The 23,741-nt window shown below is 39.7% G+C and overlaps 2 protein-coding genes across 2 annotated transcripts in view; one reads left to right on the top strand and one right to left on the bottom strand.

The window, feature by feature from the left end:
- Positions 1–8,285, top strand: part of LOC142160027 (uncharacterized) — a 334,423-nt gene extending 326,138 nt beyond the window's left edge. Inside the window, exon 5 of the mRNA XM_075214947.1 lies at positions 6,321–8,285. Coding sequence (XP_075071048.1) covers positions 6,321–7,423 — 1,103 coding nt within the window. The 3' untranslated portion in view covers positions 7,424–8,285. The remainder of the gene's footprint in view (positions 1–6,320) is intronic.
- Positions 8,286–16,100: 7,815 nt separating this feature from the next.
- Positions 16,101–23,201, bottom strand: LOC142159964 (deoxycytidine kinase 2). Its single transcript, XM_075214875.1, has 7 exons — positions 23,067–23,201; positions 21,644–21,759; positions 21,332–21,525; positions 21,095–21,242; positions 20,406–20,521; positions 19,633–19,732; positions 16,101–16,708 (listed from the first exon to the last, which is right to left on the bottom strand). Exons 1-7 carry the CDS (start codon positions 23,158–23,160, stop codon positions 16,682–16,684), a joined length of 795 nt encoding a protein of 264 aa, XP_075070976.1. The 5' UTR covers positions 23,161–23,201; the 3' UTR covers positions 16,101–16,681.
- Positions 23,202–23,741: the final 540 nt, after the last annotated feature.

The following is a 23,741-nucleotide window of genomic DNA, read 5'->3' as shown; positions in this document are numbered from 1 at the left end:
AATAGGAACTATGTTTTATATGTCTGCGTTTTATTATTTCCTCCACATTAGGCATATGGAGCAAATTGGTATCCTGTCGAAGTGTCACAATTTTCTGTTCTAATTTTATCCCCCCCATAGAAGGGGAACAGTGTTTTACATTTTATGTCTCTACTAGGTATGTGTTAATTATTTGGTTGCCACTGTAAAAAAATCACTATCCCTGGTTCTTGTTCTACTTGAACCTCCCTATGCTGCCTGCTCTGCTGATGTAATATAATATTGTTTTGCTCTTTTTTTTGTTCATACAGTCGACTCATCTAGGTGCTTCCCTGAATTTGCACAAAAATAGGAACAATGTTTTAGTGGGTGGAAATGTGTTAATCTTTAAATTAATATCAGCAAATTAAAACTGTATTTTTGGAATGTATCTTACTAATTAGCATGAGCTGTCACCCTGCATCAAGGTGAAACCGTTCTACAGAGGACATCTCATCTGATTATTGAATATGGACAAGGACAGGAATCACATGACTGGGAGGATATTAAATCTGACCCTGGAGATCATCTACCTTCTGACTGGAGAGGTATCATTAATAAATCAGGGACCTGAATAGAAGGATGAAGGGTTCTGGGAATGTCATCAATTATCATAATCATCATGACCTCTTCCCTTCTGTACTATTGTGTGTAACCAACTGTCTCTCTGCTATCTCTACATGGATGTCCCAACGCTACGTGAAGCTCAACATATCCACAACAGACCTTATTATTTTCCCCCCTCCCAGAGTCACCACTTTCCCCTCATATCTCCCTCACTGTCAATAACACCACAATTTCCTCAGTCTCCCAAGCCTGCTTGCCTTGGTGTCACACTTGACTCCACCCTCTGCTTTATTCCTCAAATCCAGACTCTTCCAGTTCTGTCGACTCCACCTTAAAAACATTACCAGGATAAACCCTTTTCTTACCCAAAATGTCACAAAAACTCTTATCTGTTCTCTCATCATCTCCCGTCCTGACTATTTCAACCCTCTGCTATTTGGCATTCCTGACACCCATATATCTACAGTTCAATCCATCCTTCCTCTCTCACCACTCTACATCTGCTGCACCACTTTGCAAATCTGTTCACTGCCTCCCTTTGTCATCCAAATCCAATTCAAATTACTCGCCGTTACCTACAAAGTCCTCAACAACATCACCCCTTCATACATTTCAAATCTCATATCAAAATACTCTCCCTCCCGCCCTCTTAGATCTACCTCTGACATGCGGCTTGTCCCGTCCCTGATAACCATATCTCACTTCCGTCTACAAGACTTCCCCCATGCTGCACCCCATTTATGGAAATCTTAAGATGCTCTCTGAAAACTAATCTCTTTATTAGAAGTTACCGTATCCCTGATAATACTATTCACACTAATGCACCACAACAGCTGCCCCAAGCTACACTCTAAGCCACACTCACACCTCTTGTTTCAGCTGTGCCCTCTTCCACTTAATATGTAAGCTCTCTAATGAGCAGGGTCCTCTGTATCCTTTGTTTTCATATCTGTAATTATTTTGTCTAATTTGTATGTCCTGTTTTCCCTACTGTACAGCACTGCAGAGCACTGTGGTGCCTTACTATGATAATAATAATCACGGAAACATGAATTATTATAAAAGTTACAATTGTATAACAATTTCTGTAGTTACAAAGATATTAACTTCCGATAAGAGAAGTGTTTAGGTATATGGAGCATGTTTGTTTAATTAGGCAACATACGAAAAGTCTGAACATAATCCCAGGTAGATAGTTTAGTTTTGTTTCTTTTCATTGATATTTATTAGACTCTCTCCATACTCAGGATTGCACATTTGTGAAGAAGACATCTGGTGAGCATGTTACACCCAGCGTTGCCCCTCCTGTGTCAGGAGGACTGAGTATGGCCCAGAGCCCCATCACGGAACCTCCACCTCACTCACTGATATATGAGAGAAACAATGACCGGAGGATTCTAGAACTCACCAACAAGATCATTCAGCTGCTGACTGGAGAGGTGACTGCTGGGAATGGGACATTATACAGTAACACCAGGGGATGTGTCTGGGTGATGACTGTATCATTGTGTGTGTCAGGTTCCTATAAGGTGTCAGGATGTCACTGTCTATTTCTCCATGGAGGAGTGGGAGTATTTAGAGGGACACAAGGATCTGTATATGGACGTCATGATGGAGGATCACCGGCCCCTCACACAACTGGGTAAGAGGATATTTAATGACAGTTTCTGTGTATACAGCTTATATCATCACTATGGGCCTCATTCAGAGTTGGAAGTACGCCAGTCTTTGTGACTTAAATATAAGTATTTCTGTACTACGCATGCTTACCAAAATGCTCTAGATTTAAGTGTATCTTGGACTTGCAGCTCCGTACATTTGAAGAGATGGCAATTGGGCAGACACGCGTAAGATGAGTGCAGTAAGGGGGTTTGTCACAATACTGGGGCACCCATAGACTTTTTACCCTGGCCAACTGTTGGAGAGTGTACCCTGTGTGTTAAATGGCAAAGACTACTGCTCCAGAGTCCTTTGTCTTCCTGCTTTTGGCAGATACACAAATCAACAAGGTCCATGGAGACTTCCACGAGCAATGCAGCAGGCAGAGTCCTAGACCAGTCCAACAGGAGATGTGATCCCTAGTCAGTACTGTACTGAACCTCTTCCACACCTACCATAAATTCAAATAAGTTCCTGAAATGTGCACCAATCCTGACTCTAGCCAATTGTTTGTGGTGTTTGTCTGTGATAGATAACCAATCCAGACAGGATATGACTGGGCCAACGAAAACATCGCAGGTGAACAGGTGCAGCTCCTTACTTTCCTAGGGTTCAGGGATGACATATTCCTCTTGCTCGAGACATATGAGAATGTATAATAAAGCATTATTACCTAACTAATATGTACCAACAGGGCAAATCCGACCTCAGGAGGTAGTGTCTTATCTTATATTAAGATTCCTTCAGTATACATAATAACATAACTATTTTTACTGCATGTGGTGTTTCAGTTGCTCCCTTTACTGTGTAGAACTCCATAGTAAGCTTGTGCTGCACACATTGGTGGCTCAGAGTCCCCACCATTGGAATTTGAAGCTTCCCTGTGGCTAGCGAAGACAAAAGGCTGATTACCCAGTGCTGCTCTATGTGTTCATACTGCATCTTAAAAATGGCAATAATAATAATAATAATACAGGTACCTTTTATGTCTGTGGCCCCCACCTGCCAGCATTTAAGAATATGTAAAACACCACACATCAAAAACACATGTAATAAAAGTAATTAATACATGCAATTACTCCATTGCTGGCGCAGTAACCCTGATCTCGCCACATCTTGGGTATTCAATGCAGGCTTGATTCTAGATTGCAGAGACTTTTCTATTGCTACTGCTGGCAAAGCTGCGGTCCAGGTTCCATGTCGCCCTGCTTTTGGCAGGCACACAGATCAACCAGACCATCATGGATTCCAGATGAAGGAAGAAGACTTGCTGATCCTCACAGCCCTTGATTTATTTGTCAGTCCAGCAGGACCCATAGCACCTCGCCAGTCCTGACTTGCAGCTGAGGGAACACAACACAGCAACATGTTTTTATATACATCTAAAACCACCCATGCAATAAATTCAAATAAACCATGAAATGCTGTAATTATCCTAGCAGATGTTTGAGCGGATTATCATCTAGTAGAGGGAGTAGACTTCTGCAAGTCAACCAATCGGGACTAGAGCTGACTGGGTCAATGGACTAAGACTTTATGAGCATGACCAGGTCATTTCTCCTTTGTCTTTCAAAGAGAGCAGAGGGTTTACATGACAAAGGGTAGGGGGGAGGGGGGTAGCTAAGGGTAGGGCCCAACAGGACCATCTAAAATTGGGATGCAATCAGTTATTTCCCCAAATTACTTGCTGCTTCATCATTCTCTATAGTATTTAATACACAGGGATTCCCCTGTGTGCAAAGGATTCTGTTGATCAAGCTACCGTCATCTCCTTGCCTGGCCTCAGACCAAATGCTTAATAACACAGGATTTCCTGTTGTCTGTTACACAATATACTACACACACTTTTGCAGATCTGGTGTGAGTGCAAACATGAATGACAGTAAACACAACGTATACATCCATAACAAACCAGGGTTAATACGTATACATAATAAATGCATAGGTTTAATACAAATTTGGCATCCGGGGAAAAAGAAAGGAATGAAAACTACCCCTGACTAAAGTCCATTTTTTGTGAGAAATGAGGCGCAGCAATGTTGGGGAAGAACAGTTCCCCATTTTCATGACAACATGGTCATATCCGTGTAGACTTGGACACATCCCCCAATATTCTTATCGGGAGAACCGAGGTGAAAGATTAAAATATCTCAGCTGCTTCCTCTCCCACCTTCTTTGTGCACTCACTGCTCTGCATGTATGGAGCCTGGAGCAGCCAAGAAGCCACCCAGCACCTCTACAGTGACAAGTTCTGGATTATATTTTATTATTACAGCATACACTAGCTATATGATATTTCTATTTTTTGTAGATATTATCTAGATATATATTAGGTTTTCTTTTGGCGTAGATCATGGATGTTCTACCAATGTGCCACTGCTGTTATATCTCCGGCCCTGTTCCAGCATCAGATCACCTACACTATTAGGGCTAGTTTCTACACGGTACTGGCAATCAGGCATGGGTCACAAACCTTTGAGAGATTCACATTCAGGGCAAGATGTCTCTCTGTCATCATGAGCCTTAGGCCCGGCCTGGGACTGAATTCCCTATGAGAACTGCACATAATACCTATCCTCCCTTAAGTTATGACTGATCCTCATTAATACAGTGAAATTCACTCATACTCTACATGTGGTCTATAGCCAAGAAGCCAATCAGCGAGAAGCCTGTAATTTATTTCGTGGCTCCTCCAGGGTAAAGTTGTGCGCCTTTAATCACTTTTGTTTTTCAACTTTTAACCACTGAATTAAGAGAAGAAAGATAGAAGAAGATCCCTAAGGATTAAGCATGTTATAACAGTTGGGTGGGACTGAAAATTCCACCTTTTCTTTTCAGCACATGTGGACATAAGTGAGGCCCTTTAGGTGCTACGTAGAAGTGACATTATATAGCTTTTTGTAGCTACATTTCAAGTTGATTTGAACCTGAACCATCATATCAGTGTGCTATCTTTACCCCTAGTCGAGCTGGCTGACAGAACAATTAACATTATTATATATGACTTTGCCTCCTTCCTTTAGTGTCAACCATTGCGACAAGTGAAATTATGACTTACTATATATTTATGTAGCAGTCTCACTAACAATAGACTGCGCACATGTGTTCTGGAAGTTTGAGAACCTAAAGAAAATGCCTTTTTTTTCTAACAGGTTCAACAATGTGTGGAGGATCCCACCCCCCAATATCTGCACCAAATACTGTGAATAAACATCAAAGTAGTCTTAGAAATATCCCGAATGCAAAATACTCATCAACCGATGACCAGAATACAATCAACTGTCTGGAGAATGTTACTGAGAAACCAACTTCCTGTGAAAAAGGAAACTTGACTAATATCCACATTAATACAGACACAGATCAAACACATTGTACATCTACTCATATTAAGGCGGAATCTGTGTCATACGAAGAAGGAAATATTATGGACACCAACATGTATACCCTGCAAGATCATACACATGATACATCTACTATTAAGGAAGAATCAGTCTCTTGTAAAGAAGGAAATATCATGGACACTGACAGTTATACACCCACAGATCATACAAGGTATAAATTTACTTATGTCAAGGGGGAATCGGACTCATGTGAAGAAGGAAATCTCACAGACACTGGCTCTTATCCACCCACAGATGATACAGAAAATACATCTACTTATATTAAGGGGGAATCAGTCTCATGTGAGGAAGGAGATCTCCAAGATACTGACATTTATACAGCCTCAGATAATACACAATATACATCTACTTATATTAAGGAGGAATCAGTCTCATATGAAGAAAGAAATATCACGGATGCTGACTTTTATACACCAACAGATGATACACAATATAAATCTACTTATATTAAGGGTGAATCAGTCTCATGTGAAGAAGGAGATCTTCCAGCCACTGACATTTATACAGCCACGGATAATACACAATATACATCTGCTTATATTAAAGAAACATCCATTTCATATGAAGGAATAAATCATGCAGAAACTGATATTTATACACCTTTGGTTCATATACAGTATACTTCTACCTTTAGTAAAGAGCACAGCAAAAATAACAAAAAACTACAATCAAGAGCCAAACCATGCTTGTGTTCTGAATGTGGGAAATGTTTTAAATGGAGCTCAGAACTTGCTGCTCATCAGAGGACTCATACTGGAGAGAAGCCATATTCTTGCTCTGAATGTGGGAAATGTTTTACACTGAAATCAAGTCTTGTAAACCATCATAGAATTCACATAGGCAAGAAGCCATTTTCTTGTGCTGATTGTGAGAAGTGTTTTGTTAGCATGTCATGTCTTGTCATACATCAGAGAATTCACACTGGAGAGAAACCATATTCATGCTCTGAATGCAGCAAATCTTTCAGTCAGAAAGCAAGTCTTTCAAACCACCAGCGAACTCACACAGGAGAGAAACCATTTTCTTGCTCTGAATGTGGTAAGCTTTTTTCCTTAAAACGAAATCTATTGAGCCACCAAAGAATTCACACTGGAGAGAAACCATATTCTTGTTCTGAATGTAATAAATGTTTTAGAAACCACTCACATCTTATTAAACATGAAAAAATTCACACTGGAGAGAAACCCTATTCATGCGCTGAATGTGGGAAATGTTTTATTACTAATTCTGATCTTATTAGACATAGGAAAATTCATACAGGAGAGAAACCATATTCTTGTTCTGTATGTGAAAAAGGTTTTATCACTAACTCAGATCTTGTAAAACATAGTGGAATTCATACAGGGAAGAAACCGTATTCTTGCTCTGAGTGTGACAAATCATTTAGCTGTAGCTCAGATCGTATTAAACATCAGAGAATTCACACTGGAAAGAAACCATATTCTTGTTCTGAATGTGGTCAATCCTTTTCTCTAAAACCAAAGCTTTTAAATCACGAGAGAAGTCACACAGGAGACAAACCACATTCTTGCTCTGTTTGTGGGAAATCGTTTACTCTAAAATCAAACCTTTTGATTCATAAGAAAATTCACACAGGGGAGAAACTATATTCTTGTTCTGAATGTGGGAAATGTTTTAGCAGTAAGTCACATCTTGTTGTACATCAGAGAATCCACACTGGAGAGAAACCATATTCTTGCTCTGACTGTGGGAAATGTTTTATTAGTAATTCAGATCTTGTTAAACATCAAAGAATTCACACAGAAGACAAACTATAATGATGTGGGAAATATATTATCAGGACTTGGATCTTGTCATGCATTAGAGAATACACATAGTACAGAAACAGTTTATTTCTGAATAATTAAAATATTTACCTTTTATTCATAATAATGTACTCAAGTAGGACCTGAATGCTTTTGTAACTCTCATCCTGCTGTTGCAGACATACTAAACTGCTTTTTATTTTCCATATCTGAGAGATGAGGAACAATTCTGTAAGTATTTTTGGAGTTTGGAAAGAACAATGACCAGTTGAGCATCTATAAAGATTGAAATATCTAAAATACACCGCCAGACACATTTATGACAGGACAACATATCATTTGGAAACACGTGGCAAATTGCACCGATTACCATAATCGGTCATTTCACAGAACAATCAGATGTAAATTCTGATTTGAATTGATCATTTTTTTATCTTGTGATTTTGGGCAGCTTATTTCCAAGCATCTATGGGTTGACTGCACAATATAACACCCCAGAGATCTGTTTGTTTGGCCTGACTATCGAGTGGACTGCCCACCTACATGTGTGGCAGAATTGGACATACGTCCATCTTTTCAACTATCGGCCTGAACAACCAGATCTGAGTGTTTTTAAAGAAAGCAACATATCATTGACAAACTAAGCAGGTCTCCCGTTTTCACAATTTACAGAGCAACCAATGTGATCTGACAAAGGCCAGATTGATGTTTATCAGGAGAACAGACAATCAATCTGATGTGACATACTATAGCTTGGAGGATTTAGCTATATCATTTTTGATGAGCAATTTGACTATATAATGTCATGTATCCTTTTAAAATAAACGTTTCTCTGCAATCATGACTGCCCTAAAATAAATATGTTTTTATTTAATGTGTAAATTCTTTTTTACGTAAACATTAGCTAATGCACAAAACATGGATTGTAAATACGGAAATATAGGGCTTCTGTGTCTTCTAATTTTCCTAGGCATTCAGTTCCTATAAGTTCTATTCCTGGCAGACTAGGATTTACAGTCTTATTATGTATAGGGTCTAATATTAGTTTTCCTGCATTTGGGCCTCTTTAAAGAAATCATTGGATGCTGTTTATTGGTTGAGCAAATTTCAAGTTACTTATGTCTAATATCCAGTTGTTTAAAAAAAAAAAATGGGATGGAGAAGTAGAGATGGAAATATTGTGGTACGGTGGTGTTTGCCTGTCAGGTTTTTCATTTACATTTGGTCAGAAAACTTGTATGTGACGGTGTGAAGTGAAATATTCATCTCCTAGTTAGGAAGATTCAGCACAGTTTGGGACTAAAGATAATTTTTATAGGTCTGTTAATAAACAATGGTGTGTCCAGGTTACAAGTTAAATTGGGTTATCTGTTTTGTTTTTTAAATGTCATAACAGGAACAGATAATGATGGGAAGGAAAACTTAGTACAAAACAGAAAGTGTAGAAGAATTAGATGGAAAAGGTGTAGGGAAGAAGAATATAAATATCTGGACAATGAACAGAAACTCACAAGGACTAGGGAACGGCAGCCCTTCCAGGTACTATAGAAAATGTCCTTTAGGTGTCATAATAATGGAGGGGATCCATGGCTATTTACCCATGCAGAGTGGCAATGGAGGCCACTGAGAGCGACTGCACCATTCCCCACTTCACCCTAAATACCTTTGGCCCTGGTGACATTTCTCTTAAAGGAGGTAGAATCGATGTGTTACACATGGAGGCTGGACCTACACATACAAAAGAAGGTATGACCTTGGACGGAACCTTGTTCCGAGTCCCTGCTTGGAATAGAGCAGGTAGTGGAGGGTATGGGGTAGTGGCGCCAATGTGGGCAAAGAGACAGTAATGCAACAAAATTATGATGTGAGTCCTGTACATTCAGATATTAATACATTTTTTTATGGTGCTCGCTTTAGTAATTGTTAGCAATTCAAAATTTAAAACCTTAAATTTTATAGTACTTGTACAAGCAATAAACTTTTAGAATGAATTACTTAGTCCAGTTGCCCATTATCAACACTCTTTAGCACTTTAGGTCATAGTTCTATAGAAACAGGCAGAAAATAACCTTCCATGAGAAGAAATATGATATCATGAGGCAGCAACTCAATCCATGCAGTCATGGCCAAGAGGTTCAGTTGTTGTTCAGACCAAACACCAGAATGGGGAAGAAATATGATCTTAGTGACTTTGACTGTGAAATTATGGTTGGTGCCAGATGGAGTTGCTTGAGTATCACGGAAACTGCTGGTCTCCTGGGATTTTCTCTAGAGTTTGCAGAGAAGGTGCACAAAACAAAAAACATTTTTCTCTCCCTGTCATTTTTAAAAAGACCTTTTAGTATTAGGACTATTAAATCTGTCATACTGTGTAGTGGTCCAGAGAAGTGTTTACCCACAGGGAGAGAAAAATATGGGAATTTAAGCTGATAAGAACATTCCACTCATTGACTAAAGGACTCAATCTAACACCTAGATTTAAGATCCACTACATGGACACACTTCACACCTCACAGAAGAGTGCAGACCTCTGAACTCGGAGGACTTTTACTCTTCCATCCATAACGAAAACCTCCTTTTTATTACTTTAGCTTATCTTGATGATATATCCCCCCCCCCTGTATAAATTTCTTGATGTAACAGCTCTTAAATGTTGTGCCTTTTTCTCAGTCATTCATTTGTAAACCCGCCTGATGAAGGGGCCTCTGTGCTCTGAAAGGTAGCAAATGTAATATTTTTTTTTGTTAGCCAATAAAGGTATCACTCCTATAATACTAATCTTGTTAAGCAGAAGACAATTCAAAGAACATCAGTATTTGGATTTGATATATGTAACCTGTGTTAATGGGGATGTATATTTATGTTATCAGTGTTACTGAAATTGTTTACATAATATTAACATTAATATACAAAAACAATGTTGACATTAGAAATTAGTGTGCTTGAGGAATATGTTGAGCTAAAGAGTATGATTAGCAGCAAAGAAAAGATAAGGGACAGGAAGCAAGAGTGTTGAAACAGTTGAGTGAAGGAGAACAATAGGTAAGGGGGAGGACATAGGAGTGGCAAGGAACAGGAACAATGAGCAATAAAGTATATGAAATGAGAGTATTGTGACAGACTAAGATGATAGCGATTGATACAAAATGAGAATAAGCTAAAGAGAAACCTCAGACCATAAGTATGAGAATCTGTGTGCTGGGAATGCGTCAGATGTGAGAGATAAGTGTGTCAAGCCACAGTCCGGTAACAAGTGTGTGTAATTTGCCTATAGATGTTTATATAAGTGAACTAAAGTAGTTTCCCTTTCTCAAGCAGAGACAGTTAAATTATAATAACCTTTATCTCAATCACTGCAGTAAGATAATGAGCACATAAATACATAGTTTTCTTTTCTTCTTTTATTAAAAATGCAAAATCTGTGGCAGAGACAGTTTCTTCTCATGAGACATCTTGGAGTAATTGAGAGATTAGATAGTAGAGTTCAGCAAAATAGACAGTAGTATGCTGAGCTGGGTGTATTTTCTGAAAAGATGAAACAATGGCATCCTGCTCCATTTGTGTGAAGATTACTCATTATGGAGAGACATCAAAGGTATTGTACGGCAAGATCTGTTCCAAGGGAGAAGAGAGTTGGTGGCTTCTGGGGTGTGTAGTAGATTCACAGGAAGGCACACTGAATAGTGCCGTTTAAACGTGAGAAATTGCAAACTGAAATTGAAAAATATAGCAAAAAAAGATAGTGATTTGGAAAAGTGTAGAAGCTGTTGTATTCTGTGTATAAAGTTCTGATTTTCAGCCACTAGATGGGGCTATTGTGTTATAAATTGAAAGTAATCTCATTGAACATAGATTGTACAGTTTTCTACGGACATTATAGTTAAATTAGTGTGCAGTAATAAAATAGTAGGCAAGTGTGGGAGGCCTCTGAGAGCTGATCTGGTGTTTAGGTCACGTTACATAGGTGCTCAAAGCTGGTGCATGTAAGCAGGGCCATCTTAACAGCATTACGGGCCCCTGGGCAAAGCAGTGCACCGGGGCCCCTATCTACATTATATATAATCTCTTTTTTTTTAAACGTACTCGCTCAGTGACCCTTGAAGTACAGCAACTAAAAAAATCAAATCCCCCCTTCACTTACCTTTCAATCGCCCTGTTCTCTGGTTGTGGTGGAACGGGAGCAAATGTGGAGCTGAAATATCTGCAAGGTGCTATCATAGTAATATGGACCAGAATCTTTAATTAATATTTCCAGTCATAAGGAATTCAGTCTGTTCTTGGGCCAAAAGGGGGTACTAACCAATAGTAGAAAAAGTGTGAGTATATGTATGTTTGTATTGGTGTATCAGCCACAACATTAAAACCATCTGCCTAATATTGATTCATCAAGCCATGCAGCAGATCCTTTAAGTCCTGTAAGTTGTGAGGTGGGGCCTCCACAGCTTGAGCATATTTTTCCAGCACACTCCACAGATGCTCGATCGGATTGAGATCTGAGGAATATGGAGCCCAAGTCAACCCCTTGAACTCTTTGTCATGTTCCTCAAACCATTCCTGAACAATGTTTGCAGTGTGGCAGGATGTATTATCCTGCTGAAAGAGGCCACTACCATCAGGGAATACCAATGTCATGAAGGGGTGAACTTAGTCTGCAACAATGTCTAGGTAGGTGGTACGTGTCCATGGAACATCCACATGAATGCCAGGACCCAAGGTTTCCCAGCAGAACATTGTCCAGAGAATCACACTGCCTCTACCAGCTTGTTTTCTTCCCATAATGCATCCTGGTACCATCTCTTCCCCAGGAAAAATGATGAACATGCACCTGGCCGTTCACCTGATGTAAAAGAAAACGTGATTCATCAGACCAGGCCACCTTCCATTGTTCCATGGTCCAGTTCTGGAGCTCACGTGCCCTTTATAGGCGCTTTCAGCGGTGGACAGGGGTCAGCATGCGCACTCTGATTGGTCTGCGGCTATGCAGCCCCATACACAGCAAGCTGCAATGCACTGTGTGTTCTGACATCTTTATATCATAGCCAGCATTAACTTTTTCAGCAATGTGTGCTACAGTAGCTCTTCTGTGGGATTAGACCAGATGGGCTAGTCTTCATCCCCAATGCACATCAATGAGCCTTGAGCGCCCATGACCCTGTTGCTGGTTCACCAGTTGTCCTTCCTTGAACCATTTTTGGTAGGTGCCAACCACTGCATATCGGGAACGCCCCACAAGACCTGTTGTTTTGGAGATGCTCTGACCCAGTCCTCTAGCCATGACAATTTGACCTTTGTCAAAGTCGCTCAGATCCTTACGCTTGCCCATTTTTCCTGCTTCCAACACATGAAATTCAAGAACTGACTGTTCACGTGCTGCCTAATATATCCCACCCCATGACAGGTGCATTTGTAACAAGATAATCCATGTTTTTCAAGTCACAAGAATACAGCAGGCCATAAGAGAAATGCAAGATCGTGAAAGCAGATTTTTAATTGGTCTTAAAAAGGCCTTACAAGGACTGTTACACATCCCTCTATGGTAGGCATGAAGCACTCTGGGCAAGATCAGGGTTTCTGCACCAGTAATGGGAGTAATTGCATGGATTAAGGAGTTGTATTGCATTCATTTTTGGTAGGGGTGGATACTGGTTTTAGGTCTATATAAAGAATAGAATAGCTGCAGCTCTCTCTCTCTCTCTTTCTTCAGTACAGTGTGACTCCTATGAGACCGATCTAGGATCATGCCTGCTGGTCTAATCGTGGAAATGTCTGTTATTTTATGGATCTGAAAAAAGCAGGATGACATTGGACTTGATTCCTGCCGGCTGAATGAAGACTGAATATTGTGGCCCAGTGACTTGGGCAATACTCCATTGGAAATAATGATTATAACCAGCCTTATGGTAGGGGTGGTAAGTTCTCTGTGCAGTGATCCCCCTGGCTTATGCTAGCTGCCATTATCACTCCTGTGTGTTGATTTATGTATAAACTTGTTTTGTCTAAGTGATTCCGAACTCACAGAGGTACTGGGTACCCTCAGATATTGACTGTGCTGCCATTACGTGAACATACCTTTAGATTTGCCATATGCTTGCATGCCTCTTCCTTACACCGTTCTGCCTCTTCAAGCATAAGTGTAGTAAATGTAAAATGCAAGAGTCTACATGCAGATATAATCATGAACTTTGATGTGTGTGCAGGCACAGTATGAAAATGTACCGTATATTTTATGCAAAACAAAAATACAAAATGTATATCCAACTCTTCATGGGCCCCTTTGTTGGCTCCTGGTCCCAGAATGCTCCAAGAAATAATAAAAAGTAACTTCACCCTCCCGTCTGTTTTGGAGCACCCCCTAAATTTAAACTTTTCCCCCTTTCCTGCTAAAATACTGGTCTTCTGAATCTCATTTGTGTGCTAAATAAATCATTCTAGTGCAGGACCATCGGGCTGCTTTTGTTTTCATGTTTCCAATTTATATGTTTTATTGATTTATTGCATTGGTAGAATAGCTGCCCAGAATGCTTTCCTCTACAAAGGGATAGTACAAGGGGTGTCCCATGGAGAGTACAAGCCAATGCCAAATTACCAACATCTCACGGTCATTTTTTAGGAAGGGTTCTTTAATTAAAACACATTTTCCACCCTGTGAAGGCCATTTAAGTCGTAACCTTGTGTTTGCACATGGTGCACCGTGCGGCACAGTGCTACCTCTCCTAGCTCACGTTTAGCCAGAAACACCACTATTCTCCCATGAGGAGTAGTAAACATTGGGCCCCCAGTTATTGCCATCGTGTTACACTAGCCACGTGCTTTATGTACAGACCCATTATATGCACATGCCCTCAAAACATTACTTGTGTCATGGATCTATGTATGCAGCTTTATAAATCACCCTAAACACACTATATAGTAATCAGTCAGCTGATGACAAACTGCCCAATCACAACTTTTATACCACTAAAAGTTTCCCTTATACCAATTAGGCTGCATGAGCGCTGGTGTTTCCCGTGTGTTGTTCTAGCATAAACATAGGATTTGGCAGCAGATAAGAACCGCTTGGCCCATCGAGTCTGCCCATATTTTAACCTATGATATCCTTACAAAGAGAGAAGGCTAAAATAGGGTTTGAGGTTATCATTATGTCTATCCCAAGCATGTTTAAACTGCTCTACTGTATTATCCTCTACCACCTCTGATGGGAGGCTATTCCACTTATCCACTACTCTTTCTGTGAAGGAATTTTTCCTCTGAACCTACTTCCCCCAGTGTCAGTGCATGTCCTAATACTTCTCTTCCTTTGATGAATGTTTCCCTCCTGCATCTTGTTATAACCCTTCATATATTTGAAAGTTTCTTTCATGTCCCCACTGTCCATTCTCTGCTCCAAACTATACATACTAAGATCTTTTAGTCTTTCCGGGTAAGTTTTGTGCTGTAGGCCATGCACTATTTTAGTTGTCCTTCTTTGTAGTCTCTAATGTATTTATATCTTTCTGGAGATATGGCCTCCAGAACTGGACACAGTATTCTAGATGAGGCCGTACTATTACTACTTCTTCGGACATGTAACAGTGCAGAAATGCACTTCATATGGTACTTGTGATAGCTTTATGATGTTTGCACATATTTTCTGGCCTATTTTCTCCAAGACTCATACAGGTTCCTTGTACTTCTGATATCATAAACCCAATTTAATGTGCTTTTCTAAACAATTAGTGTTGTTCAGTTTCAGGCACATTCTTACTTTATAAAGGTCATTACTTCTCCAGTTATATCAAGGAAGACCATTACAACAGGACATTGGCTTTCCCATCAATTAATTGGATGTTTGTTTTTTTTAACTCACTATTTCTTAAACAAATAAAGTTTAACAGCCACACAATTAGTTGTTTAGTCTATCTTGATAAGGGGATATTAATACTTCCAATTTGCAATAATGCTCTGACTGACCACTATCAGCCAATCACAGGTTTGGCACATGAATCCGTTGTTTGTCATAAAGATTAAAACACAACCTATAGGATTACCGATGGGAAAACCAGATTTCCTAACTCATATTTGGAACACCTTGACTTTAGTTATAGAACACCTACATGGCTTTTTTTTGTTTTTATTTTAAAGTTCCCGTAAGAAAAGTTCAGCTGCAGTACTTCTTAAACAAAGTTTTCTAAATGAAACATTTTGATACTTAGGATAAGGGGATTAGGATGTCATTCAATATTATGTAATAGTTCTTGAAATCCACAGTGTGGGTCCTACAGAGTCAGGAGGAAAGTGTACTCCAACCCCAATAACATGTGTGCCCACCACAAGCAGGGTGCCATTGGGTTTAGTCGCTGTCTGTGTGGCAGTGGGATATCTAGCATAAGGAGCAGCAAAATGCTTCTGGAAGGTCAGTCTAAGGAACTTGCAACATTGTATATCTCTGTTTATGGATTGTTAGATTATGCAGTAATTATTAAAGTATAGCCTTTTATGAGAATTTGTAATGTTAATGACTTAAATATACTTGCCTAGGTGTCCATATATGCACCACATTGAATATTACCCTGGTAAATAAGGGCCACAACCAAATCCCTATAGTATAGCCATGGTAGAATAGCCTACAATTTGGTGATCTGCAAGTCTTCAGGACTGGGCTCTTAATGAGTAACAGATTGCTCATTGCTTTAGATGAAGATGCATAAAATTCTTGCAGAATGACATTTTATTTCACATAACAGTAAGCAGTGGCGTGTTCCCACCTTCTTAGAAGATAGACAAGTATTACATAGAATAGTATTATGCAGAGAAGCATGGATACAATACATTAAACCACACAGTTGTATTGTGTGATGAGGACCGCTTTATTGCAGATCCCTGCTGTGAATTGCATACTGTACCACTCAATATGTAAACGTTATACAAAATAAGCCTTATTGATGTATTCTGGACAATAAAAAAAACAGGTTATAAAAATACAATATACTTTCATTTTATGGTGCACATGACACCTGTGTAAAAATACATAAGCTCAAATATATACAAAGATAAAAGCATGCAAGAGGCATTATAAATAAAAATCAATACAACAAATCAAAAAGGAGCACCAAGAGCACCATTAGTAGAATGCAGCACTGGGGATATACTGGTTTATATACACACACTTGAGGAGCACGACACCATTAAAACAATCATTATTTGACGTTTTGATGGCGTAGGTTTGTAGTTTGTGTCCCAGCAAGGCACAGGTCGTCAAAGTAGTAAAAATCGTTCCAGGTAGACCAGGGGCTACAGCGACATGAGAAAGTCCTTGACCTAATGCAAAAGAGAAAAGTGTTAAAATAGTGCTTAGTATTTCATCCCTCTACATGGAGATATGAGCAAATCTTAAACGCTTATAGCGATATATCACTCGCTATTTGTCATCTGCAAGCATGGTTCTAGGGCACCCATGTATTGTGCAATATAAGGGTTACCCAAGCTCACTTAGAATGGGAAATACTTTAGCTTAGGAGGAGAGGTACGATGCACTAACTGAAGGGGCGGGCATCTACGGAGCAGAGGGTTCCGCCACTCATCCAATCAGGAGCTGGCTTTTATTTCAGTCAGCATGATGGAACCCTCCTCTCCAGCAGCCTATAACACAAGTATGAACTGGAAACTGTATAGGACGCACACTTGCAGGTGGTTTGTCAGAGCTGTGCTCATTGGTGAAGATTAAGGCAGTGAACCCACAAGATGTTTTTATAATTGCAGTAGTTCTAGAAATTGGAGGCCACTGGATTTAGTCACAGGCCATTCAGAGCATAGAATTCTAGTAATCACCAGTGTGATCCTGAAGCTACATTCAACCTTCTAGAAAATGTTGAACCCCCTGGGATTTACATTCTATACTAAGGCGGATAGGATGGTAGCAAACAATCTGTCAAGCATTAGATTGTGCAGTCGAAGCCGGTCCTAACTGCTTAGCAAACATTAGACAGAAGGTAGTACCACAGCACTAGATAACAGTCACAGATTAAAGTGTTTATCTCCCAGGCCTCAATTTTATTGGCGGATATTGTTTTAATTTACTATACACAAGTTAGTATGTAGTAACAGGGAAGGTGTTATCACTTAACCAGCATAAATTTAAGTGAAGACTAGGGGGTATATTTACTAAAACTGCCGGTTTGAAAAAGTGGAGATGTTGCCTATAGCAACCAGATTCTAGTTATCATTTCTTTAGTACATTCTACAGACATAGACAGCATCTCTAATCAGATTCTAACAACCACTTTTTCAAACTCGCAGTTTAGTAAATATACCCCCTTAGCATTTTGTCATGCTAACAAATAAGTTTCCCCAAAAAATATAGTGTAGAGCTGGAGGATTTAAAAACACAACTTTATTTAGAATTAAATCTTATCCAAATCTAACCATGCACTGAAACTTCATTTCTATTTACACTGTGGACTGTAGGGAGTTCAAGACAACTCCCAGTGTGCAGTTCCTCCCCCCCCCCCCCCATATCTTATAATACTCTATTAATACTAGTTTAACATTATGTGGTTAATAGTTATTAAAGCGATGTACAAGAGCAGCATGATTATACCAATAGTTAAATGACATTGGGTAATTACTCATTAGTTAAGAGCAAATATAGTACTTTTAATATTAAGGAATTTGGCACCGTGAGTTACCCGATTATTAGATCACAGTTGCACGGAGACACCCTAAACTTGCAAGTATCTTCTATAGTTGCTCCAGATAGCTGTGGACTAACTATCCATTGCAGACATATGCAGCATTGTAATTCTACATCTGTCATTAGTGTTCCTTAATTCACTTTTCACTGGGAGTCTTTTATGTCCTAACCTTTATATGTTAACGCTGGCTCGCATGTCACTGTTAAGTGCTTTATCAAGGCAAAAGGCTATAGCAGTCTGGAGCAACTCTGAATATTATACAAGATACTTGCAAGGAGACGACCTAAACTTACAACAGTGATCTAAATATCAGGTAACTCGGGTCCTTATTAGCAGTACAAGATTTGCTCTTGAAATTGGAAACTAGTAGTAATTACAGATTAAAGAGCTATTAAACTAATAGGAATAATTATGCTACAGTTACAATCACTTTAATAACGATGAATCCCATATTTTGAGAACATATATAGACTAATGTAACAATATCAAGACAACTCCCAGCGTATGATTTTAGCTCTTTACACTACACATTTAAACAAGTTGCCGAAACTTAATTTCTATTTAGAGTGATATATTTTAAGTAATTCTAAATAAGAGTTGTGTTGCTAAATCATTCAGATCCATTAGAAAAGAAAATTTGTTTGTGCACCAGACACTTGGGGCTAGATTTACTAAGCTGCGGGTTTGAAAAAGTGGGGATGTTGCCTATAGCAACCAATCAGATTCTAGCTTTCATTTATTTAGTGCTTTCTACAAAATGACAGCTAGAATCTGATTGGTTGCTATGGGCAACATCCCCACTTTTTCAAACCCGCAGCTTAGTAAATCTAGCCCTTGGTCTTTTCTTACAAAAAAAAAAAACCAACATTACCAAATGTCCACCATGAAGTTAGGTTAATTGCTAGTATCCCTTGAATATTAAAATCAGGTATTGCTGGGAGATTAAATAAAACAATCCAGCAAATCCTAATCTATTTCCAAGTACCAGACACCTCCTCTTAGAACATATTATTGTGGTACAGAGGACAAACAGTGATATAACCACATGTATAAAGCAGAGTGACAGGTGTCACCAGTATTATGAGCACGACATTAGTACATCTTGTCAGACTGGTGCAGTTTATTGCAGCTTCATGTATCCAGCCTAAGAGAGAGGAACGGGAAGACTCAGTGACAGAGGAATAAGGACTGTCTGGGTGTGCCCCCATCATTGTTCCTGGAGGCACTACAGCACAGACATCAGAAGTTGTCTACATTAAGGATAACTTTACCCATTAAATGTAGGACAGGAGCACTGAGAATCTTCAGTAAAGGTCACATCTGCCTGGGATCCCCTCATGCACCATGATTCAGTTCCTAAATACCCATGTGATTCAATCATTTACACTGTATGCAGGGCTGACTCCTAGCTCAGATTAGATGTACAGTAATAATGTATCCCTGCCCCCAGCTGTAATAGTATCAGTGATGTCTGTGGATTGTACCAATCTTTGATCTTTCGCACACATTCCTCAATACAGCCTGGCACAGACAATAACCAGCAGCTCTTACTTTGTCAATCAAAGCTTCCTGTTTGATTTTGTCATTTTTGAAGTCTTCATTTACATCCAAAACGAGAATTGGGGTTTGTCGGAGTGATTCAAAATCCAGTCTGTTTGGAGGGGGGGAACAAACAAAATAGATGAAGTGTTTAAAAAGGCAACATTCACCTTACACAGAACAGTACAGTCAAAAATATTAGTTTTGTCTCCTAAAATAGCTGCCTCCTAAGACCTAGTGCCTCAGCGATTTCCATCAAATGTTCAGGAAACACTTTAGCACATTAAGTGTTTTGTAAATTCCAATAAAGAGCCTAACAATGCACTCCCCCCATACTCTGGATTTGGCATAAAAAGCATCTAAAAGTAAAATTCAATCAGGCCAGCCCAACAAACCTAGGAGCCAGGACAAATCTGCACCTAGTGGGTTCTACAGATGTCTGTTGGGCAGCACGGCGGCTCAGTGGTCAGCACTTCTGCCTCACAGCTCTGCCACAAGTTTGATTCCTGACCATGACCTTGTGTGGAGTTTGTATGTTCTCCCGTGTTTTCCTCCCACACTTCCAGTAAAATAATTAGCAGCTGACACAATTGACCCCAGCCTGTGTGTTAGGGAATTTAGACTGCAACCTCCAATGGGGCAGGGACTGACGTGTAGGACAAATATTCTCTGTACAGCGCTGCGGCATTGGTGGTACTATATAAACAGCGACTGCAGCTAAGCCAAAAACCTAATGTGCCTTGTATTAGGGATAAACACCCCTTACTAGCGCAAACACAACTTACTTCATTGTTCGGTCATACAGCCATTGCTCATGTTTGAAATGCAAACTCTCCAAGTACTCCAGCTCAATTCCTTGTTCTTCTTCTCTGCCGCGGGTATGTAACCTCCCCATACACTTCTGCATAAACACAGAGATGGAACAGTTAGTCCTTTCATCAGGCTGTCAACTGAGAATTAAAGGGCTAGCTTTACTAAGCTGCGGGTTTGAAAAAGTGGGGATGTTGCCTATAGCAACCAATCAGATGCTAGCTGTCATTTTGTAAAATGTACAAAATAAAAGCTAGAATCTGATTGGTTGCTATAGGCAACATCCCCACTTTTTCAAACCCGCAGCTTAGACTCAAAGCAGAAATGGTTCCTGACTTAGGGCTAGATTTACTAAGGTGAAACATTTTTATCTACTGAAATATGGTATACAGGTATTAACCTCCGCTACTTCATACCGGTATACGCTCCTAAACCTACTTCCTCTGCACCTCATCGTTTGTGCTGTGAGGGCTGATGGGAACCAGCCTGAGTAAATAACTGGAGTAAGTGCCCTCTTGTCCAAGTCACCCTGGTATTTTATAATGAACCAATACAGTGACAAGAAACTGCTGACTGATCTCCTTAACCTGGAACTTTAGTTTGATCATATAGATTTAACCTGAGATGTAGTTTTCGGTTGTAGACAATAGCGGCCAATCCTTACCTCTGGTGTTGCCCGGAGATAAATAATCCCATCCAGCTCTATATCAGTCTCAAACTGGTGCAGGAGCCAGGTGTGCCAGTCCTGATAAATCGCCCACTCAGTCTCATTGATGCTCTCAGATTCAAACAAGCTTGAGGCAAACACGTACCTAGGACAGGCAAATATAAAGTCAGCTTTACGTTGGGAAAGACCCTTGGCTGGATTGTGTCAGACATAAGTATATTTAGGAGTCTCTACCTATCGCTGTACACGGATCGCTCAAAAAACTGTACGGGGTGTTCAGCTTCTCTTAGTTTAGGAGAGACTGACTTCAGTTGGGCTTTTACACGGCTCAAGCAGGCGTAAGTCTGGAACGTGTACGCCCATCTCTTAGGGTTGTCATACAGCATTTGAAGCAGGTTTCCCCCACTCTTCTGTGATGTGGATAGTTCCTACGGGGAGACAGAAAACAAAATAAAATATAAATATGTTGGCAGTTTAGCTCATCACATTTATACGATCAAACAGATCTTGCACAATACAGATTTTACAACAAGACAAAATATTTACCTCATGTTCATCTTCAGAAGTCTGAATATTACACCATTTGGCAATTGGTTCAGGAACGACCTCCCACTCGTTACTGGCCTTTTCCAAAAGTCGAACAAATGTGGATTTCCCAGCAGCTGTATAAAAACAAATGTTAGAACATGCATTAAAGGATTTTTTTTTGATTAATAAATGCATTCCTTAATCTATTTAGTTAAAGGTCCCTTTAGCCTCATGTACCCCTGAAAATGACATTTTTCAGGGGGAAACTTTTTTTTTTTTTACATATGGAAGCTGTTTATAACTATAGGACTACAGCCAATAGAGACATCTGCTGCAGTCCCACTATTATCATACACAAATGCAGTCCTGATATGTTCCTATGGGGACTGCTATTTTATGGGATTCAACAAGTTACAAAAATCATTGTAGGGAGAGCACTTTGGTAGATTTAGATCCCTCCCTGCAGATTACCTGCTCCCCTCGGCTCACTGTTGTCATAGTGACCAGAGAGAAGAGACAGACCATGTGAGTTAAATAATCACCAGGACAGCCTCCTATCAGATACTCTGTCCCAGAATTATTTTTTTAATAACAGCATACCAAAAGCAGATACAAATATCATCTGTCATTGTTACAATGACAAATGTTAAATAATGGGGCAAAGCCTTGTTAATAAATATGCCCCCAAACATGAATCACTAGTGAAGTTGCATTGTTGCTTTACTCTAAAAATGTCGAGAGAATTATTTAAAGAAATAACAATCGCAAAAATGGGAAATATATAGTTATACGACAGCAAGACACAGGTTTTAATTTAAGTGTTAAATAATTGTTAGACAGGCTAAACTATTAACGAACTGTACATTTGTGCTGCAAATTTTATTTGGACAAGTTAGAAGCATCAAAGAATATAGGCTGCCATATAAAAATAAACCACCAGGTGGCGCCGTCCGTTATGCATATTAGCAGTGACATACGCCCACCAGGTTACGCCATCCTAAAAGCTCCTATCAAATTAAAGGAAAAGTAGCGGGACTTTTTTGCGCCTGAAATCAACATGTCAAATTGTAACAACAACTACAATGCACTTAAAAAAAGACATATACACACGAGAGGGATCGCTGAATATGTTGCAGCAGGTTCTCTATAGAGCATCTCATTTAGCGCTTATGTAGTTATTACAAATAAAGGTCACTAATCTAGTAGCATCATCTAATATAGAACACAAGTACAACGGGGCGCAATAAATATATATATATATATATATATATTTTAGCATACACATGGCAGCTATGGTAAATAGAGTAAGTCACAATCACAGGATCGCTGCACATAATGTAGCATCAGCCCCAACATTCTAATTAGAATCCTGAACGTTCCATTCCATCCTGCAGAGACAACACGTGATATTACGCTCTATACATAAAGCTATCACGCTCACCGATATTTCCCTCAATAGACAGCTTCTTCGATCTCTTCTCAAAACTGTCGTCAAAAACCGGGCTGTAGCACATCCTCTTCGGCGGAGACTCCATCGTTGCCCGCTGTACAGTGCTGTAATGCGCCCTCTGCTCCCCGGGCGGTACTTACATGCCCGCCTGATCGTCCAATCTGCGCGCAGATCGCTCACCTCAGCCAATGGCAGCCGAGGGGCCGAGTGATCTCAGCGCGGGTTTATTCGAGTTCTCTCTCCCAGCGGAGGAGATCAGAGCGGGATCATGAGTTTGAAATAGAGAATCATGGAGGAGACAATGTTGTGGTTTAGCGTCAGAAATGATTCTCACTGCGCGGGCGAGCGCAATCGGTGCGCTATACATCGCGTGGGAGTCATTTATCACGATACACAGTGATGGTAGGAAAGTGTGTTTTTTACTGGACCATCGGTATGGCACATTGGTCAGGCAATGTCATTATTAATTTGCATTATTCCCTGTATATACTGTATACCATCCATATCCCAGGTTGTGTGATCGTTCCCGGTTCAGCCAAATATCTCTCCACACATGTCACCATTTCAAAGCTGCCATCTGCTTTCCTTACACAGTCATCATTTCTCTTATATAAAGTGTATTTGTGGGAATTTTCTTATATATAAGTATACATACATATACTCAGA

The sequence above is a fragment of the Mixophyes fleayi genome, chromosome 6 (assembly GCF_038048845.1).
Source record: "Mixophyes fleayi isolate aMixFle1 chromosome 6, aMixFle1.hap1, whole genome shotgun sequence".
Lineage (NCBI taxonomy): Eukaryota > Metazoa > Chordata > Amphibia > Anura > Limnodynastidae > Mixophyes > Mixophyes fleayi.
Note: the sequence above shows the minus strand (reverse complement) of the source record. Positions and strands in the feature narration are given on the sequence as shown.